This window comes from Marmota marmota, unplaced genomic scaffold, assembly GCF_001458135.2.
Source record: "Marmota marmota marmota unplaced genomic scaffold, marMar, whole genome shotgun sequence".
NCBI classification, from domain to species: Eukaryota; Metazoa; Chordata; class Mammalia; order Rodentia; family Sciuridae; genus Marmota; species Marmota marmota.
The window spans coordinates 44,540,447-44,563,016 of NW_025999900.1; the positions used below are offsets into that span (position 1 = coordinate 44,540,447).

General features: G+C 35.9%; 2 protein-coding genes across 2 annotated transcripts in view; one reads left to right on the top strand and one right to left on the bottom strand.

Moving 5' to 3' along the window:
* The window catches only part of LOC107149628 (SRA stem-loop interacting RNA binding protein), an 8,415-nt gene extending 5,867 nt beyond the window's left edge, over positions 1-2,548 (top strand). The window contains exons 3-4 of the mRNA XM_015494437.2: positions 1,781-1,888; positions 2,447-2,548. Coding sequence (XP_015349923.1) covers positions 1,781-1,888; positions 2,447-2,518 — 180 coding nt within the window. The 3' untranslated portion in view covers positions 2,519-2,548. The remainder of the gene's footprint in view (positions 1-1,780; positions 1,889-2,446) is intronic.
* Position 2,549: 1 nt separating this feature from the next.
* Positions 2,550-22,570, bottom strand: part of Snw1 (SNW domain containing 1) — a 35,987-nt gene continuing 15,966 nt past the window's right edge. The window contains exons 4-14 of the mRNA XM_015494425.2: positions 20,255-20,350; positions 20,054-20,160; positions 19,148-19,252; positions 17,836-17,905; positions 17,129-17,194; positions 14,991-15,107; positions 13,716-13,857; positions 7,861-7,957; positions 5,467-5,584; positions 3,295-3,458; positions 2,550-3,213 (exon numbers count right to left, since the gene is read on the bottom strand). Of these exons, the coding sequence (XP_015349911.1) occupies positions 3,015-3,213; positions 3,295-3,458; positions 5,467-5,584; positions 7,861-7,957; positions 13,716-13,857; positions 14,991-15,107; positions 17,129-17,194; positions 17,836-17,905; positions 19,148-19,252; positions 20,054-20,160; positions 20,255-20,350 (1,281 nt within the window). The 3' untranslated portion in view covers positions 2,550-3,014. The remainder of the gene's footprint in view (positions 3,214-3,294; positions 3,459-5,466; positions 5,585-7,860; positions 7,958-13,715; positions 13,858-14,990; positions 15,108-17,128; positions 17,195-17,835; positions 17,906-19,147; positions 19,253-20,053; positions 20,161-20,254; positions 20,351-22,570) is intronic.

Consider the following 22,570-nt stretch of genomic DNA (forward strand, 5'->3'; position numbering starts at 1 on the left):
AAAAAAAAAAAAAAAAAAAAAAGAGGGTTTGTATTTGCTTTAACAATTCTATTTGTAGGAGTTTATCCTACAAAAATATATGTTCAAAAACGTTCAAAGCAGCATTAATAATAATCAACTAAAAAATTTAAATGTTTATCAGTGAGACTGACTAGATAAAGTCATTGATATAATGGAATTTTATAGTTGAAACATGGATTACAGACGTGAATGTATAGCTTTCTATAAGTTTAAAAACTAAATTTTTTAAAGTGCATTTACAAACGTTTCTTCTAATAAAAGTGAATAGATTTTTCTTGGTTGCCACTAAAAATGAATTTAGGACCCAGGATGAACAGATCTTATAAAAAGGCTTTGATTCTTGGTAAAACACTAAACAAAATATAACAGGAAAAAATTAATTCAAGTTAAATTTATTGTATGCAAGTTGGAAATCCTGGTTTCTTTTTTAGGAATATATTATCTAAAATTTAAAACACTCAGTTTTTTGTTTTTTTTTTAAATGCCTTTACTTGTGGAAATGGGTCAATCCAATGGAGGCATCTATCACAGGTAGGAAAGTAAATGATGAGATGACTGGGAAATCACCAGAAACTTTTCCTGCATTCTTGGTTAACACTCTGAAGAACAGGAGCAATATCTAAGTCTTTTGACTTTTTTGGTAAAACACTGCCGGCTCAGGGAGTCACTCCAGTTAAACTCCAGTTAAACTGGGCTAATTGGGCTGCACGAAATAACCACATAAGAGACACAAATACCTTTTTCTTTGGGGTCACTGTGGTGACTCCTGACCTTAAGGGTCCACAGGAAGAGAGAGAGAGCACGTGAGGAGAAGTTATTCAAATGAGGCAAGGGGTCAGGTTTCAGCAGGTTTCAGCAGGTTGACTGATACCTGGGTAGGCCACACCCAAGGGCACAGTAAGAGAAGGGGACACACACAAGGCACTTCCATGGAAGATTCTATCCTAAACAGGGCAAGGGGTTATATTACAAAGGAACAGGTGAGCATAGTTTCACCCACGGGGCTGTAGCAAGACACACCCATGCAGGAAACACCGAACCTTGAACCCAAGAAGGGTGGGGAAAGCTCTGCCACATTTCTGTGACTGAGTGCCTTAGTACCCAGCCGGGAGTGTGACCCAGTCACGTGCAAGGTTGGTCTTCCACAAAACAACTTTTAGCAAGATTGAGAACCAAATGATCATCTTCCCCAGCCTGTCCTTTAATGGATGGCTAAAGGGACACAGCAGTGTGCCTCCAGGCACAAGACTCTATTTTCCACATCATTCATACTTTGAGAAGTACTGTGCAAGGGAAAGTAGCAAATTGCTTAAATTAACCAGAAGTCTAGCTATGTAAAGATAATATTTTACTTTCCTGTCTTTTGTTAGGAACATGTGATACAAGTGTAGTAGTGGTGATGAGGTTGTAGTTTCAGAAATGTCAGATGCAGCTAGGTTTTGGGGCTTATTTCTAGTTCCTAGGAATGAGGGGGTTAGTCTGAGTACTGTAGTAATCAGTTTCCCTTGGCTGTTACTGTGGTCTGCATCTAGAATAATGCATAAACCTCATTATCCTTATCTTCTCCAGTGACAGTTAAAAAAGCAGAATGTTGACACTGGTATATATCCTGGAGGAAGGTAAATATATACTAAAGCAAGTTATTTGACATTTGTCTATAATCCGGTTTTGACAAATGAAAAAGTTGTTTGATTTGAAGTTCCTGGAAATTTTTTCAAGTTCATGATTAATCTTTTCCTTTGTTATTAAAATTTTTCAGGACAAAGAGACTGGCTTTCATAAAGGTATGGGTTGGATTCACTTTTCATCAGAAGAAGAACTTCAGAATGCAATGCAACAGGAAAATCATATTATTGATGGAGTAAAGGTAAATGCTTCTTTATTATGAGCTTTCCATGTATTACTTAATAAGCCAGAAATGTGGAATGACAGGAATTTGGGGAAATTTAGGTCTGAAAACCTTCTCTAATACTTGCTAAGAGTGGTAGTGGTAGAGTGTTCACTTCTAAAAAGTGTGGAGAAACAGGAGGACCCCTTAATTTTTAGTGCTAGGGATTGAATCCAGAGCCTAACACATGCTAAGCATGTGCTCTACCACTGAGGTATACTCTCAGTGAGAAGATCTTTAATGGGTAGCAAGGTATAAATAATACCAGCAGTGGAAACAGGAGTGCACATTCAAATTGGGCAAAACTAGGGTTGAAATCCTGACTTCTCTACTTATAATTATAAGATATCGTGTCAAATTTATTTACCATTTTAAAGTTCAGGTAGTCTCCCAACAACAAGGTACAAATAACTGCTTGAGTCACTGGTGCTCAGTCCTTAGTAAGGCATTCTTATAAAATGGAACTTGCTAAAGTTTTAATTTTTTTGCACACATTGCCTTTTCTTACAGTGCTAATTTGATTTTTTTTTTTTCTAGGTCTACATTCAAGCTCAAAGACGAAAAATGTTGCAAGGTGACCAAACATCTGATGAAGAGAAAGATTTCTGATTATTTCCAATTAAATAAATTTAACTGAGACTTTTGTCTAAATGTTTTTATTTCTAACAAATAGTTGTACTAAGCAAGACCTTATTTTCCCCACTCCAAAGTAAAATAGCACAATAGGGGCAAAATTCATTTGGTGGCACAGTCCTAATATGTGAACATCCTCCTCATCATGGTTGGAACCTTATTCATAAGTAGTTCTTATGTAAAATATTACCCCCCCACTACTAGTGTCACACAAAATGGTCTTAATTCTGTGTGGGCTGTACGTTCTGCAGGTGCTAAAAGGAGGGAGAAGCACAAACACAACCCACTGTTTTAAAAAAGCTAAATAATTCAAAGTAGAATTTTTAGTCCCCTCATCGCCCGTAGTAAAAAGTAGCACTGGGATCTGATACCCAGGTTTGGTTTTTCTCCCGACCATTTACAAAGTGTTCCCCCATGACTTGCATCATTAGGGTTATGTGTAATAGTTCATTCACTTTGAAGAGAGGTATGTCTACTCCTTCCTCCTCTTCTTGCCTTCATGTTCATGTTCCTTGGGTCGGCTGCTATCTGAGGGTCTTTTAGAGCCACCATGCTGTTTGGCTTCTTCCAAAAACTTGTCCAAACCAAAAGGATCTTCTTCAAACTGAACTGGTCCTTCTCGGCCTCTCTGTCTACGGTCTGAACCAGAAAACTCCTTGTCGGGAACAAATCTAGGGAAAAACAGAAGGGACTATGAACCTCCACTTATTTCATGGGTGTAAACACCAAAATTGAATTGTCTGCCTTGGTACCTGTTGGTTTTTATCCTGGCTTCTAGGTCATCACCATACATGTCTTTGTCCAGATTTTTACTGGGTCTATAAATACTCTGGGCCATATCTTTACCACCTCTCCAGGCTTGATCATACACATTGTAAATTTCATCTTCTCCACCTGCAAATCCACTGTCCATACCCTGTGGGAAAATAAATGAAAATATATTTTATTAAAAAAAATCTGATTACACTTATGAGTAATAAATGCTCATTTATAGCTCTCATTTAAAAAACCTTAACTTCAAATTAAAAAAAGGTCTTCATTAAAAAAATCCCAAATACATAAACTTGTTCATATGATGTTTGGGTCCTTCCCTAGAGACAAAGGAATTCAAGTTGTAATTAATAAAGCAGTCATTAAAACTGGGATGCTTGGGGCTGGGGTTGTGGCTCAAGTGGTAGAGTGCTCACCTAGCACCCGTGAGGCACTGGGTTTGATCCTCAGCACTACATAAAAATAAAGATATTGTATCCACCTAGAACTAAAAAATAAATATTAAAAAAAAGGGATGTTTCTTTCTATAAGCAAGTACTCAAAAACTTTAATTTGTATCTACATGGTGGCAAGAAGACGAAAGAATGATAAAATAGTTCTTTGATGCCATTTACAGTAAGGAATGTTATACCCCTAATCTGAGAATTTCAATGAACATCTGAAATCAACAAGAAAAAAATTTTCCTAACAATTTTTAAATGCTTTCAGCCTAAGCTTATAATAGGTGAGTCTTGAAAATACTTAAGTGAAACCTTCAAACCAACCTCCCTTTTCAGGCTGATAAACTGTCATTGTATATAGTGGTTAAGAACAAATCTCTGGGGTCAAGACATTCAATTTTCAATCTTAATCACATCATTTATTAGCTAAATGACTTCACATGGTTTTGTTTTTTGGTGATAGTGGGGATTGAACCCTCGACTTCACACATATGCTAGGTAATTGCTATAATACTATGGAGCTACATTCCCAGCCCTTTTTATTTTGAAGTAGGATCTCCCTAAATTGCCCAGGCTATCCTCAAACTTGCAATCCTCTTACTTCAGCCTCATGAGTAGGTGATTATTAGAAAGCACCACCACCAAGTGTGTGGTTACAAATATAGAAGTGTTAGTTCAACTGGGATGTAGAAGGACAAAGCTAATTATGACTTGGAGGTTTTAGGTAGATCAGAAAACATTTAAGTAAGTTCTTCTAAAATAATTGTAATAATTTGTCAAGTGCTTTTCATACTGCAGGCATTTTTCTAAGTCTTTTAGTTATATTATCTCAATGCTTAAAACAACAAGAAACCCTGTGAGCCAGGTGTGGTGGCATACACCTGTAGTCCCCACTACTCTGGAGGTTGAGGCATTGCTTGTCATTCTGCTGTTTTCTCCCGTAGACTATGGATTCCTTGAAGGGAAAGGCACATCTATTTTTGATCCCACTAACATATGCATAGTTACTAATCAACATTAGGTGAATTAAAACAGAGTGTGTCTGGATTCGTAGCTCAGTGTCACAGTGTGTGCTTAACATACATAAGGTCCAGTACCACAAAGGAGCAAAAATAGTGTCCTAGCTGGTTAATGACCCCAGAACTAGAAATTAGATTTTCTGACCAATCAGTCTGGTACTTTAGTCCAGTTTTCAAGGTTCATTTTTAAAAGCTCTCTAGTTGAAATGTTTCTGTAGCTTAAAAAAGAATCTACAGATCAAAAAAACTAAGGTAGTTTTATAGAACACTGGTTCTAGTTTACAAATACAAGGTAAATACACCAGGGCTGGGGTAGTGGCTCAGCAGTAGGGCGCTTGCCTAGCATGTACAAGATGCTGGGTTCGATCCTCAGTACCACATAAAAATATATAAAGGTATTGTGTCCAACTAAAAATTATATATATAATAAAAAAAAATCCATACACCAGAACCACGTAATTTCTTATCACCCCATTTCTTTCATTTTCTATTGAATGCTTTGAATTGTATCCAAATTTAAGAGGTCACAATCAGAAACGTTTCATCTTGTCTCTTAAGTAACAACATCCAATTTTTTGCCACCACACTGGCCAAATTTTGGCAATCCAAATCTAAGACATGTTAAATTTTCTTTTCCCTAAGGATAGGTATTCATGTCAACACACAAACCATGCTGTTTCTAAACTCCTTGTACCTTGGATTGGTTGAAAAGCCTTTGGTCATACTGTACTTCATTGGAATTCCGAGGATTGGGCACACCAAGAGCAATGACTTCACTGATATCTCGATTTTCATTTCTCTGCAGCTTTGACCTATTTGAAACACAATATAATTAACTGAACACTCTTTACAGAGAAGTTGAATATATTCAATTTAAATACAACCAATCTCAGAAGCAAAGGAAATGAATATGTTTATATCATGTGAACATAAATTTCCTGATAATGTGTAATCAGGTTGGCAGCTGGTATAGCATTTCAGATGCACGATTAGAGGAGGCAGAGTTCTACAATTAGGACTCTTCTGTTAGCTCAAAAAAAACTTTCAATAGATTGGTTCTTGTTATGGACAAACAATCACCAGAGAACCATGCTAAACTATGAAACTGCTATGGTCTATACTTGCTATCATTAGACAAAAGTTTGGGAAGTGGATGCTAAGTGACGCCTCATTTGAATCATCATCCACATACTACAATCACTTCTTTTGCTTAACCACATTCTATAATTTTATCCTACTAGAATTTGAGGAAAACACGTCAATGATTACTCTGAATTTTCAATATTCGGCTTAATTTAATTCCTCTACCATTTCAGTACGTACACACTCTACATTGGAATGAAACCATGGTAACTGTCATCACTAATTTTACTAAATGTTCAGGTCTAATTATTTCCATAGACAATGTGCTTTTCATCCAATCACAAATTTATGGCTTTTTTTTTTAAAGAGAGAAAATTTTTAAAATATTTATTTTTTTTTTAGTTTGCGGTGGACACAACATCTTTTTTTTTTTTTTTTAAATTTTATTTTTATGTGGTGCTGAGGATCGAACCCAGCGACCCGAGCATGCCAGGTGAGCTCGCTACCCCTTGAGCCACATCCCCAGCCCAATTTATTTATTTATTTATTTTTTTTATTTATTTATTTATTTTATTTATTTATTTTTTTTTTTTAAAGACTCTTTTTTTTTAGAGAGAGAGAGAGAGAGAGAATTTTTTTTTTTTAATATTTATTTTTTAGTTCTCGGCAGATACATCTTTGTTTGTATGTGGTGTTGAGGATCGAACCCGGGCTGCACGCATGCCAGGCGAGCACGCTGCTGCTTGAGCCACATCCCCAGCCCAGCCCAATTTATTTATGGCTTTTCTATGTTACCAATTTTCAGTCACTTTACCGGTTTTTAAGGGCTCAATTTATGGTACAAAACCATTTTAATCTTTTCAACTTAGAAAGTTCTAACCAAGAGTGTCATTAATTGAAAACTTTCACATTTAATTCCTCTTTCTTCTAATTTGTAGATTTACCCACAACACTGAATTCAGATTCTTTGCTTTTCCATGACTACACTTATCAAGGGAGATGAAATATGCCACTTCAACAACAACCAACACCAACAGATGTGATTTAAGATATGACTTAAAAAACGGATTGCATCAGCTCTTAGGATGACCAGAGTATAGAGTATGGAAGTTGGTTGAGAGGAAAATGTTTTACATTTACATTTGAACAACACTCAGAATTTCACTTTTGTATTATAGCTTTCCTTGACTTTTTAGCAATTGTGCTCCTCAGTATCTGTTAACTACAATTTCTACTTTATGTCCCCACACATGTACTTATTTGTTTTATACCATTTTGTAACTTATTGTGAATGCTTTTTTCCCAAATAAGCTGCTCAAATTTTCACTTCTTTCAAAACTGACCCCCCACTCCCCCACACCCTGGTATTGGATACAGCACTGCATTATGAAAGGATGTCAATAAAGGTATGGTAGTTTATTTCCTATCTAAAAACATAGGCAAATAATCTATCTCACCATTTGAAATAGGAAAATAACAGTTCAGAGCAGTCTCATTCACTACTTCCTTTTCACAATCTTCATCTAAATTCCTTTATCCACATTCCATACACTCCAGTCTTTTTGGGGGGGAGGGCGGGATACTGGGTATTGCACCAGGGGCATTTGACCACTGAGCCACATCCCCAGCCCTATTTTATTTAGAGACAGGGTCTCCTGAGTTGCTTAGCATCTTGCTTTTTTGCTGTGGCAGGCTCAGAACTCGCAATCTTCCTGCCTCAGCCTCCAGAGTTGCTGGGATCACAGGCATGTAACACCGCACCCAGCTCCCATTCTTAATTCTAATTGACCTTATAAAGTGAGGGAAGAAAGGACTAATTCTAGGGATAGTCAATTCTGCTAAGACAAACCCATTAAGCACAAGAAAATTAGGTGCCAATTTATTATCAAACTAAAAATAAAAGGGAGAAAAAGCAAAACTGCTATCAGTGGAGTAAAACTCTGTTCCAAAAGTTAATATAAAAAGGACCTCTTTATAATTTGTATGTACATCAAATAACACATACCTCTTATCAGGAGCTGCCCTAGAAAGATTCCGGTCATGCTGTCTTTCTTTTCGTCTATCGTGACGGATTTCATCTCTCTCACGTGCCTCCCCATCCTCTGTGTGGACACAGTTGAAAATCACTTCATTACTGTATTATTCATTAATATTTTAAATACGAGAATATTCTTTAACTTTAGAGAAAATTCCATGTACTTCTTTGTAGTCACATTCATTCAGCCTTTTTAATCTTACTTGCAATTAATTTAAATCTAATAAGCAGTATTAGTTTAATTTTTGTTTGGTTTTGAGGTGTAGAGGATCGGACCTAGGGGTGCTCTATTACTAAGCTATGCCCATCTCTTTTTATTTCTCAATTTGAGACAGAGTTTTGATTAAATTGCTCAAACTGGTCCCGAACTTGCAATCCTTCTGCCTCAGCCTTCTGAGTAGCTGGGATTGCAGGATTGTGCCATCACACTGAGCTGTATAAGAACTTTTTGAATGTGAATTCTGTATACTGAAGTATATAGCACTGTTGTCTTCATGTACATTGTCTCTATGTACAGTAGTACATTGGACTGATAATTGGACAGAAACATGAGTATATGTGACAAAGCAAATTTAGAGATGGTAATTATTAAAAATATCCAATGTAAAATCTAGGTGGGTGGATATGAGTGTTCATCACACAGTGCTTTCAATTTTTTTGGATGTTTGAAAATTTCATTGTCAGGAAAAAAGAATTATGCATAAATTTTTCCTTATATTTTGAAAGATTCTAATAAACAAGGAACCTTTTGCTGCCATCTTTATTCCTACTGTACCTATGTCATCAAATCCCGTTTCTACATGATAAAATTAACAATGTGACCTTAGGCAGGTTACTTAACTACTCTGGCCTATAATTTCCTCTTCTGTATAACAGTAACAATAATAGCACCATTGCATAAAGGTTGCTATACAGATTATATGAGGTAATACATGTATACTGCTTATATTAAGTACAATAAATATTAACTACTAATATCTGGCAACAGACTCTTCCTTTTTTTTTAAATTGGCAAATAATAATTGTATATATTTATGGGATACAGTATGATGTTTTCATATGCTTATAATGCAAAATAACTAAATCAGTTTAGCTAATAAACCCATTACCTCCCATACTTATTTTCTTTTGTGGTGCTGGGAATTGAACCCAGGGCCTTGTGCATGCAAGGCAAGCACTCTACCAACTGAGTAGTATATCCCCAGCCCCTATACTTTCTTTTTGTGTAGAACTTTTTTTTTTTTAAAAGAGAGAAAGCTGGGACCAAGTGGGACATCAACCTCTGATGGAGGAGCAATGACCTAGAGTTAGTTCAGCACGTTTAATATGTAAGTTTTATCATCAAAAGGGTTTTCTGTGATAAAGTTTCTTCAAAGTAGGCAGGTTGAAGGATGAAGACAATTATAATTATCTTCTGGTGCTCATAATTCTCTAGCCCTAGCAGCTGGTGTCTGAACTCAGAGTCAAGACTGACAGTCCTGTGTCTTACATAGAACCTCCTTTAAGCAAGGAGTTACCATAGCAACTGGGCAGTCTTGATCTGCACCTTTGCACAGGAAGTTCCTAGGGCAGGCCATCTCCTGCTGTGAGACAGAAACCATCACCATTCCCACACTCTGAGTATTTTTTTTATTTCATCCCTGATTTCTTCTACTATCCATTCATCATTCAGTAGCATATTATTTAGTTTCCAGGTGTTTACAGTGGCTCCTATTTTTTATTTTATCATTGATTTCTAATTTCATTCCATTATGATCTGATAGGGTGCAAGGTATTATCTCTATTTTAAGAACCATTCTGTTTTTTACTTTATTTTTTTTTATTTTTAATCATTTGAGACAACTTAAGATAAAGTAAATTTTCTTTCTTTTATTGCAGTGCACAGGACTAAACCCAGGGCCTTGTGACTGTTAGGTACTCTACTATTGAACTACATCCATTGTCTAACAAATTTTACTTCTAAATTGCTGGTAAAGTATTTAGAACAACAGGCAGGCATTTATATCTTACCTCATTAAGTCATTCATATTATTCAGGGACATGGGTTACTACTTGCAACCTTAGTTATTTCCTTACAGTTGAACTTAAGACTCCCAAAATTAACTGCATGCTTAACACCTCCATCTTAAATTTAAGATGTCCTCAATCAAACTCCTAATCTTTCCTTCCCAATCCTGTTCCCCTTGTAGTTTCCCCAGTATTAGTAAATGGCAAATTTAATCCTTCCCAATTGCTCAGGTCAAAAGTTGTTGAGTCATTCATTTTTTTTCTTTGGTACCAGGGATTAAACCCAGGGGTGTGTAGTGACTGAGTCACTATCCCAGCCCTTTTTAATATTTCACGTGGAGAAAGGTCTTACTGAGTTACTTAAGGCCTTGCTACACTGCTGAGGCTGGCTTTGAACTTACAATCCTCCTGCCTCAGCCTCTTAAGCTGCTAGGATTACAGGCTTGTGCCACTGCACCTGGCACCAAAATATATAAAACATACTTTATATATAAAAAAATATAAAAACTACCAAATAATAGGAAAGGAAGCAGGAGAGGTAAAGGTGGGGACTGGAGAAATTATATTATTTGCATATATGAATATGATGAATCCCACCATTCTTGATTCCTTCTTTTAACTCATACCAGTTTATTATTAATAGCCTTCCAAATAATTTCTCTGCTTCTGCCTATGCCCATGCCACAGTCTTTTTTTTTTTTTTTTTTTTNGCTGGATGAATAGATTCTGGAGAGCTAATGTACTACATGATAACTGTATTTAATAATACTACATTGAATAAATGAAATTTGTTGACACATTTTAATTGTTCTCACCAAAAATATAAAAACTACCATATAATAGGAAAGGAAGCAGGAGAGGTAAAGGTAGGGACTGGAGAAATTATATTATATGCATATATGAATATGATGAATCCCACCATCATGTATAATAAAAATACACCAATAAAACTTTTTTAGAAAGATAAAATCTAATTTTTAAAAAAGAGGAAAGCAGGAGAGGCAGAGAAGGAGATGTGACATTGGAAGAGATCAGAACAACATGATTGCTAGCTAGTGGCCATAAGCAAAAGAACATGGAGCCCCTAAAACTAGAAAAGACATGGAAATGAATGCCTTCAAGAAGCAGCAGCACTGCTAACACCTTGAGTTTAACTTCCCTGAAATTCATTTCAGTAATAAATGTGTGTAGTTTTAAGGTAAAAATAAAACCTAACTATTCAAGATGACTGATAGGTTAATTAGCTAAACAGAGGCAAACATTCCTTTTTTTTTTTTAGTTGTTGATGGACCTTTATATTAATTAATTAATTAATATTTGGTGCTGAAAATTGAACCCAGTACCTCACATGTGCTAGGTGAGCACTCTACTACTGAGCCCCAGCCTCATCCCAGAGGCAAACTTTTATGAAGTATACATATATCAGAACATTACATTGGGGTGAACTGAATGAATAGATTCTGTCACCATGTAGTACATTAGCTCTCCAGAATCTATTCATCCAATGAATCTATTCATTGGGGTGTGTGGTTCAGCAGTAGATTATATGCTACTGCTGAACATGAATAGCATGTTCAAGGCTCTGGGTTCAATCCCTAGCACCAAAACACAAAACAAAACAAAACAAAACAAAAAAACAATGCCTAGAAAATTTAGACTGGGTATATCACTGAGCTCAACTCTAGTCCCATCTTCGTGAGAGACTGAAGAGGAAAGATCTCTTGAGCCCAGCCTGTGCAACATAGCAAGACTCACAAAACAAAATGAACAAACAAAACCCCCCCCAAAATACCACACTGTACAACTTAAATACATGTAACTTTCATTTGTCAATTATACCTCAATAAAGCTGGCAATGTTGTTCTGTTCAAAACCCTTCAATTGTTTTTCTTGTCACTGATGTAAAAGCTATGTCCTCTCAATGGCTGAAAGACCATGTGATCTTGGCTGGCACTATTCTTCCCACCTGTCCTAACTATCCGGACATCTCTGATTTCTCTCCTTCCTCACCACTCTCAGCCATACTGGTCTCCCCATGCTTCTCTGCGCACACAGGCATACTCCTAACTCAGGCCCTTTGCACTTCCTTTATCCTTCTACCTGGAGTACTCTTCCCCAGATAGCCACATGGCTTACTTCCTTAATCTTTAAGTTTTTGTGACAGTGTTATCATTTCAGAAGGAGGCCCAGTCTGAACACCCTCTCCTGGTACTTTTATACCCGATTCCCAGTTTTATTTTTGGCTGTAGCAGTTGTTACCTTTTATTATATTATTATAAATATTACTGTATGATTAATTTTTTGTCTGTCTACACTCAGCAGAAATTAACTGCTTGCCCTCCCACCCCCAAACAATGTCAAGTGAAAAATCTTTTGTCTAGAAAAAAAACCCTACACATAGTAGGCACAGAATGTTAACTGAATTAATGAAAGAATGAATACTTGAACCAAACCAGTATTTATTTATTTATTTAAAAATTTTTTTCAGTTGTTGAAAGATCTTTATTTTATTTGTATGTAGTGCTGAGAATCAAACCCAGTGCCTCATATATGCCAGGCAAGTGCATTACCGCTAAGCCACATCCCCAGCCCTTAGACCAGGATTTATTAAGGAAGCAAAAATCACCCTAACAAGTTTTCTTTAATCAGAATTAATCACCCCACTCCGATAGAATTAATACACCAATGGAGACCACTAAATAGAACTGGAGAGAGCACTGGCAGCATTTTTTTGGGGGGGGTGGGGGGTGGGTACTGGGGACTGAACTCAGGGACACTCAACCACTGAGCCACATCTCAAACTCTATTTTGTATTTATTTAGAGACAGGGTCTCACTGAATTGCTTAGCATCTCGCTAAGGTGTTGAGGTTGGCTTTGAACTCATGATCTTCCTGTCTAAGCCTCCCAAATTACAGGCGTGTGCCACCATGTCGGCAGCACTGGAATTTTTAATGATTAGAAAATACATTAGCCTGTAAGAGAGAAAAACTCTGAATTATTTTACCATATGGGCAAGCTGACTTCCTCATTTCTCCTTCTAAATTTCAAGAAAACTAAAACAGAAAACCAAAACAACCCACCAGCCTATCACTTGACTAATACCCTCCTGCCCCCAGGCTCTTGTACATGGAGACTAATCACTCCATCACTGAACTTCATCCTCAGTCTTTTAAATTCTATTTTGGATAGGGTCTTATCAAGTTGCCTGAGCTGTCCTTGAATTTGTGATCCTCCTGCCTTAGTCTCTACAACAGCTGGGATTAAAGCAGTGTGCCAACATGCCTGGCTAAATAATAATGTGATTTTTAAAGTACCATCTCTTGATATCTCCTGGGAACTGGTTCTAACACTTACCAGGGATACCTGAATGCATGCATACTAAATCCTATTATATAAAATGAGGTGGTTATTTGCATAAAACTTACAAGTCTCTTTTATACTTTCAATCATCTCTAGATTACAGGTTATTTCTTTTTTTTCCTCCAAACATTTTCGGCCAGTTGGTTCAATCTGTGATGTGGTTTCTGAGGATATGGAGGGCCAACTGTATATTGCTCAGGACTTAAAACCCCTGAAAACTCTAGTATACACTCCCACATGAAAGGCTCACCTTCAAATATACTCTCTTATTTTCTGCTGCTTCAGCTTCGTAAGGTAGAGGTTACTTTCCATTTCTACACTATTTCTGAAATATCAGTTTTCTTTATATATACTTACTACTTTTGTATAAACTAAAAAACAAAAAGACAATAAAGAGGTTTTCTAAAATGAGACACATACTGTTCATTAAGTGAATTCTACCAAGAGAATGTTGTACCTTTTTCCACATGGGTTTTGATCCCCGCTCTCCTCTCTCTGGCTTTTTGGGCCATTTCTCTAAGTTTCTCTTCATGTTTCTCCTTTTCTTTTTGAGCCATCTTTCGCTCTACTTGGGCACGCATTTCCACAGCTTCACGAGCCTGTTAGTAAAAATATGACATTAAATAGGACACTACTGTGGGGCAAATATTTACAGCTATCATCCAACTCCATGACTAAAGATGGCTTGGAAGAGCAATTAAACGGAATTCATATTTGTTACTGCTGATTAAAATAAGATATCCTGCGTAGAAAACTGTGCAAGGTAGGTTATTCACCCTGGGGAGTGTTTTAATGGCTGAAACTATTGTGACCCCAATCAATCTTGTAAGTCAAGTGTTCACTAATGCATTCTCATAAAAAATCTAAAAATAAAAAATTAGCTAGCTCAGAGCTGCATGTCTATTGCCCCAGCACTTAGGAGGCTCAGGTAGAAGGATTACTTAAGCCCAGAAGTTTGAGATTAGTCTGGACAACTAACAGACCTCTTCTCAGAAAAATTAAAGAACAAAAACAAAAAAAAATTAAAAACAATTTTTTTTAATCTAACTCAAGATAAAACTTAAGCCTAACAGAGATATGTATATTTATTGATATTTATGTATTTTTTGGATCAAATCCAGGGTTTTATGCATGCTAGGGAAGTGCTCTATCAGTGAGCTATGTACCTAGAAACGCCCCCCCCCCCCGCTTTTTTTCTTATTTTGAGATAGATTTTCTTGTTTTATTTTGCTAAGGCGCCCAGGCTGGCTTCAAACTTGGGCAGTTTGGATTGCACAAGTGTGCCCTCATATCTGGCTAAGTTTTTAAAGAGATAATGTTTATAAGGGAATTCATTATGATATAGAAGACAATCTTTTCTACATGCTAAACACATGCCATGTGAACTTGAAGTTCACAGTTTAATACCATTTAATATATAATATCATAACATTTAATACATAACACATACAACATTTAATATATAATATCAACACTCAATATCATTATACTGTTTTATGAAGCATTCAATTAATCCTGTAACTGCCCCCCCCTTTGGGAACATCTACATCTAAAACAGGAAAATTATAAAATACAGAACAGAACCTAGCAATCTCTGCAAAATTGGATCAGCCTAGGTAGCTGAATCATCATTCAGTACTGGAGCTAAATTAAGATTACATTAAATAAATAAGAATGGGTTTACAAATTACCACAAATTTAATTTAAAAAATTACAATTATAGCAGACCAACCTTCCGATCAGCAATGTACAGCGCTTCAGCCAGTTTGGCAAAATTCTCATTTATGTGTACTGTCTGAAGTCCTCTTCCATCGGCAGCTAGACGTTTGTCTAATGGAATTGTATAACCCTAGGAAGGGTAAAAGCAGACAGAAAATACCAGTCACAGAAGAGCTACAATAAATACGTAAAATGAAATTAAGACCCGTCCATTCTAAGAACCACATAAAGTTTTTTTCTTATATCTTTCTTCACAATTATGAAAAATAACAGCAAGTAACAATGAGTGCTTTGTATGGAGGATTAAGCAAGCACTTTACCTCTATGGCATCAATTGACACAAAAACTATAAAGCTGTTAATATTATTAACATTTCACAGATCAAAATAGTGAGATAGAGAGTAATGTCCCTAAAGTCGTATGAATAGTAAATGGATAAACTAGTATTTAAACTCTGACAGCATGTCTTCAGAGCCCAAGCTCTGGAAAAAACTGATTTTCATGTGAAGTACAATAAAAGAAAATCACTATTCAAACAGCCAAGTAGCTACTCCATGAATAGAAGTATCAAGTCACACAAAGGTAGCACCCAAATCACAATAATCTTAGGATATTAATTTGCCATACTGCTTCAATATTTACTAGATTCTAAGTTTTAGTAAATGGGGGGAAAAAGATAAAGTTTAGTAGGTAATTGAGTTTCTAAACCTTGATCCTTTAGTTAGAGTCTGTGGTAATAATTTATAAAAAATAAATGTCCATTAGTTAGAAGGAGAATTTCTTTCAACCAGTAAGTGAACCTTTATTAAGGTTGAAATTCTGCAAAGTACAATTTAGGCAACTGCTAAATTTTACCACTAATATAAAGGTTTTCCTTGCTTCATTCTGTAGTTTCAACACAATTAAGCCCCTTAAAAATTGCGTATTTCAGTTGTAAAGACAGTAATAAAACATTTGATGAATGAATTAGAGTTACCAAATAAAAATATCACACCCTAAAAAAAACCCGATTCTACATTCTGAAGTTTTCATCCCATGTCGGTAACATTACATGGATGTTATTTCAACATCCATGTGATTCTTGAGGCTTTCCTTTGTTCTTCCAGATTTCTGACTAGATTTCCAAATACTGACCTCTAGTCCATGGTCTCCTAACAAAACAAAGTGTTACAGAATCAAATACTTAATATACCAAATACTTTCGTATATACTAATCAGACTAAATCAGACTAGCCAACCTTCCTGTGGGATGAGAACAACACTTTCTTTAAGGAAGAACTTACATTTAATTCAAGGGTTAAATTGGCCTTTTTCGCCCATCAAAAATAGAATCACAATATAATTTGGAGCATGAGATATAGTGATTAGTCAACTTATCCCATATTTTACAGGTTCTTAATAACTCCTGGAGGCTTTGGTTAGTAGATTTCTGTAGGATTTAAATAGCCTAAGCCTGCAATGTTATAAACAGAGACCAATAGTTGAAAATTAAAGTACTAAAAATATCCAAACATTTACTGTTATTTTCTCACATCATCATTGAGACTGGTTTCTTTCTTTTTTGGGGGGGGGGGCAGGAGGGTGGGATTTGGTGCTGGGGATTGAACCCAGGTCATTGCATGTGAAGCAAGCAATCTACCAATTGAGCTATATCCCCAGCCCCATTTTTCTTTTCTTTTTATCGTGGATTGAACGCAGGGGCTCTTAACTGCTGAGCCATATCCCCTTTTTACTTAGAGAAAGGGTCGCCCTAAGTTGCTTAGGGCCTCACTAAGTTGCTGAGACTGGTTTTGAACTCACCATTCTCCAGCCTCGACCCCCTGAGCTGCTGGAATTACAGGTGTGCACCACTGTGCCCAGTATGATAGCTAAAATACACCAAAGGAGTCTACATGGTAATCATAAGCTTGGCATACTAACATTTATATTTTAGAAAGTCATATAAATTGGTCTTTTAAATTTTTGGTGTTGGTGTTAGAAACCAAACCCATGGTCTTATACATGCTAAACATGAGTTATAGCACTGAGCTATATATACCCTCAGTCCCTGGCATTCCTTTCTGAGATCATTTAGATAAGGTGCTAAAGTTTCAACTGAAGTAGTAGATTATAATACTTAGAGACTAATCTTACAATTACTAAATTAATTACCTTTGCATTTTTCCAGTTGGAAATACAAGGAGGAATCTTCCATTCTTGTTGTTCCTTTACAGTCATCTGAGTTGAGAAAAGAGCAAGAGAAGTGTGATATTTTTATAGATTCACAGTCTAGCTAAAAACCCAAGTATGATCGTTCTCATCAAAGACTCTTCCATTTACAACAATTAATGGACAGATTTTGTCAAAGTGTAAAATTCCATTTGTTTTGGTAGCACTATATACTGTGTTCCCATACCATGGATTCTATTAAAAATTTTAATATAGTAAAAAATGGAAAAGAATCTAGAAATTATCTCTGACACTTAAAAATGCTGGCTGGTATTTTTCCACAAAGTTATGTGTTACCTTTCAGATGAAAACTTGTTCTTTTGGGGTACTAAAAAAAGTCCCTTAATATTATCAGTTGGAGACCTAATGAACCCATGGTACTCATATGGGATATCCTTCATGTGAAACAGATCCTGTTCATTTCATTAGAAGAAGGGTTTAAGCTACTAATAATAAAATAGCTAACATTTCACATTCATTCTCATATGCATTCTAGAAACAGTTCTTTGTAGTCTTGACTGGGTCATTATTTGATATTGACAAAAGAAATCTTAACAGTTTGGTGACATGTATCTTTAGGCACAGGGAGGTTATTTATGAAATTAATAAGCATGAGTAAAATCGAGATCATGAACTACAGCAAAGAATACCTTTCGACTAGGAGAGTGCATGACAGGCGCAGGAGGAGAAGGTGGTCCTCGGGGAATTTTCTTATTAATCCTGAAGGAGAAATCAAACACTATCAGAGAGTGATATACTTTTTGGCCCTTTTAGTTTTTATATCTCAAATTTCCCCTTCTTATTTTTTGTTGTGTAAAGCTTTAAACACAGGCAAAAACAGATATAATGAATGTCCATCTATACCTGTCATTTGGCATCAGCAATTATTAAAATATGATCAATGCTATCATCATTGTTACTCAGCTGACATCCCAACATTATTGTTACATAATAACAATATGTGTACTGACATATAATTAACTATACATATTTAAAGTGTAAAATTTGATTAAAATTTGGGGCTGGGGTTAGGGCTCAGTGGTAGAGCGCTTGCCTAGCACGTGCGAGGCCCTTGGTTCGATCCTTAGCACCACATAAAAATAAAATAAAGATATTGTGTCCATCTACAACTAAAAAATAAATTTTTAAAAAAATTTAATTAAAATTTTGCCAGAAAGATACATCTGTGGCAGTATCACAATTAACACAGTGAACGTATCCATCGCTCCAGAAGTTTCTGCATTGCACTTACCTATGTCTCTTGTCTCTCCCTTCTTCTGACCCCATCTTCTTTTCCACAGGCAAGCACTGTTCTACCTTTTATTACCATAGATTAGTTTCCATTTTCTAGGGTTTTATATAAATGGAATCATACTATATGTACTTGTTTTTACCTTTTACTCAGCATAATTATCTTGAGATTCATCTACACTATTGTATTAATACACTTTAAAAAAAATTTTTTTAGTTGTAGATGAACACAGTATCTTTATTTATTTTTATGTGGTGCTGAGGATCAAACCCAGTGCCTGATACATGCAAGGCAGCACTCTACCACTGAGCTACAGCCCCAGCCCCTACTTTTTTGGGGGGACTGGGGATTGAACCCCAGGGGCACTTAACCACTGAGCCACATCCCCAGCCCTTTTTTTGTATTTTTGAGACAGAGCCTTTCTAAGTTGCTGAGGCTGGCCTTGAACTTGCAATCCTCTGCCTCAGCTTCCTGAGTCACTGGGAATACAGAGGTGAGCCACCATGCATCCCACTTTTTAACCAGAACATTTTTCTCCTTTAATATCTTTAGGAACAGTGGTTAGCATCTTTAAGATATTATATATAAGATATTAAATATAAGACATTATATATCAAATATCCTTTAATACCTTTAAGAACATTTGGGACATTTTTCTCCTTTAATATCTTTAAGAACAGTGGTTCAGTCTTGTGAAACAATCTACTTACTTGAACCTTGGAGGTTCCATTGGATCTTTCTGCATTTCTACCATTCGAATAACCCTCTGTTTAGCTCCAGAGTTGAAAGCTACTCCTTGCTGAGATGGTGTGTACCTAAAGAAAGTAGATGGAAAATAAGAGTGTAACTAATTCAAGTTTTTAGTAGGTATTTTCCTATTATAATCTTAAGAGACTACATTTTCAAATCTCTTCACAAAGGATTAACAGAAAATTACGAAATATCTAAGCAGAGCCATCAGGAACAGAAATAAGAGAATTAGCAGGAATTATGAGTTACAAACAATGTAAACTGGAGTGGTTAGATTGTCACCAATCCATCCTCATCCATTTTCTAACATGGAAAGTATAATTGTTCAGTTTCACAGAGAGGAGGTCTAGAAATAGTAGCTATTTTCTAAGTGTGTATTTGAGGAAAAACTACCCACATAAAAATCCCAGCAGGCATCTCACAGCAGTTTTTGATTAAGTTGTGAAACAGAGAAAAAATAATGGCAGCAGCCCTAGCAGCTCTGAGTTTTTCTTTAAAGTCTATATGTGAATCATTCGTCCACACAAAGATTTAGTTGAGTGAAGCCCCTCAAAATTTAGAAGGATTGTAAGGTCGTCTATTATATTCAATAGGAAAACTATAACAATTGTGGTTAGGATCATATACCACAAGTAACTTATTTTCTAAAATAAAAAAAAAATACTTTGAAAACATCAATAACAACATACATCTTAATGTGGACATCTTTAAAAATTCTGCTTTAAATTGTTTGCAAGGAGAGTCAATAGATGTCCCTATTCAAGACAATTCATTTATAATTATGACTATGTACGATATTGAATGAATACCAGAACTCCTAAGTCAAATGAAGTCTGAAGAGAAATTAAGACTTCCAGGCCTCATACCGGATGTACTGAGCAGGAGCCAGTTTATCAGCTGCTCGAACTGGCATGGCTGCGGCAACCTTCTGCGATACAGATTTCTCTAAGGCTACCCTTGTCTTTTCTGTTATCTGAAATAAGAAACATCATACTGAGTGGTTTGGAAGTTAATAAGGATGTAAAAAGTCATCTAAGATAATTATATATATATCAATTCCCAGTTACCTCTTTAATAGCTTCTTCATCAGGTCTTTGTAGGTCTGGATCATCTGCATTCATAACCTCCTTTGGAACCAGGTCAGTGTATTTGCTATAAATGACCTGAAATGTTTAAACACAAGCAAGCAGAGAATGAAAAAATGCAACCTCATTAAGTCATTCCAGATGTCAACATGTCCTCTCAGCACACTTATAAATTTAGGACACTCAGTTTTGTCTTTTTGATTTTAAAACCAAGAAAGCTTAAACTATATACACAAATTGCTGCCTGGGCTGTAAGTTAATAATTTTCCTTTGACCCCATGCATTTAAATTATTTGAGATCTTCTAATCAAGTCAGAATCCAAATAAATTGTGCCAACAAAATCTTATGCATCAGTGATCTCTATTTTTGAGGCTCACTAGGACTTGAAATTAATGATGATATAAATTGCCCAAAGAACCATTATCTCGGATTAAAAACTCATCAGAATTTAAGTCAGGTTACCAAATAATTTCCAAATTCACTGGGCCTAGAAAATTTCATTGACCTCATCGTATTTATAATGTTTCTCTTTTTCTGCCATCAATTCTATTCACAGACTAAGAAAATGAATATGTGCCACAGTGAAAAAACGCAGAACATTCTCTTCCATGAGAAGACAAAAATGAAAGAGAAAAAACAAAATACATCCTATATACATAACTTATTTTATACCCAAAATTAAGACTGCTAGGCTTAATATAGATTCTTTTAGACTGACAATGGGTGATAGGCCCCCAACAAACAGAATATTACTTGCTTTCACAGACTTCTATAGTTAAAAAAAAAAAAATGCATACAGCAGATTTTAAAGAAAAAGAGATCACAGAAATTTAAACACTAAAAATAATAAGCATTCTAGATTTTAATGCTTTAATTAGAATTCTTTGACAAAAAAGAACAACTTACAAATATGAAAGAAATTAAAATTCCTAAGCATTTGAAACCTTCCAAAGTTTTCTACAGAAGAAAACTATAAGTCAAAATCTTATACTAATAATTTTGTTCTATCATATGACAGTTCTTAAAACTGTTTAGGGAAATTCATATTATTCCTAATTTCCCATTTCAAACAGTGGACCAAGACATTCTTAGGCTTACTTGACCTGACCTGGCTTTGCCTGCAGCATCAATCTCCCTCCATAAATTCTCACTCCTTCATGCATGTTTCGGTCATACAGCTCTTCTGTTCCTTAAACATGCTTTCCCACCAGTTCTGAACCTTTACAGAATACTGACCCCAGTTATTCATCTCTGCATAAGATCAAAAGGGCCCATACTGGTGAGGCCTGACTAGCCTTGTTAAAGCAGCAGCCACTTCCTCAACCATTCTGCTTCACACCACTCTTTACTGTCTTCAAAGTGCTATTCACAGTATGAAATTATTTATTTATTCTACTTGTTTACTATTTTCCCTATTTAAAAAAGGCTAACATTATTGAGCACATATTATGTCACTTTTTGTTTTAATATATACATTAATTAATTTGACCTTAGTATCAACCCTAAGAGATAGGCATGATGATTATAGCTGTACTAGATGAAAATATTCATGAAAGTATTTCTGATGCCTATAACAATGCTTAAGAGATATTTAGTTAATTTTTTTGTACAAATTAATGAATAAAATTAATTTAGAGAAGCTTTATCACATGCTACAGGTACTTATATTTTAGGTACTATAGGACCAACTTTTTTTTTTTTTAATTTAAAGAAATGGAGTCTTTTTTTTTTTTTTTTTTTAAGAATTTTAATATTTATTTTTTAGTTTTCGGCAGACACAACATCTTTGTATGTGGTGCTGAGGATCGAACCTGGGCCGCATGCATGCCAGGCGAGCGCGCTACCGCTTGAGCCACATCCCCAGCCCCAAGAAATGGAGTCTTGCTAGATTGCCCAGGCTGCCCCTGAACTCCTGGCCTCAAGGGACCAATGTGCCTCAGCCTCCAGAGTAGCTGGAACTACAGGTGTATACCAGTGTGTTCAGCTAAGAACTTTCTATATAAGCTACTGCTTTCCCAGGAAAAAACTACCTCATAGGTATAAACTGAAATCTTTAGCTTGTTTGTCTAAGGAATGAGAAGAGGGATCAGGTAAGAAAGTACAAATTTAGCACAAGATATCCTATTGACATGTGAGCTATTAATGTTATCATCCTTCAAGGTTTATTTTGGAAGGGACCCTAAAGCTGAGTTTAATGAGAAGTTAGGCTCACTACATTAAGATTACATAGCATCGGGCTGGGATTGTGGCTCAGCGGTAGAGCGCTCGCCTAGCACAGGCCCGACACGGATTCGATC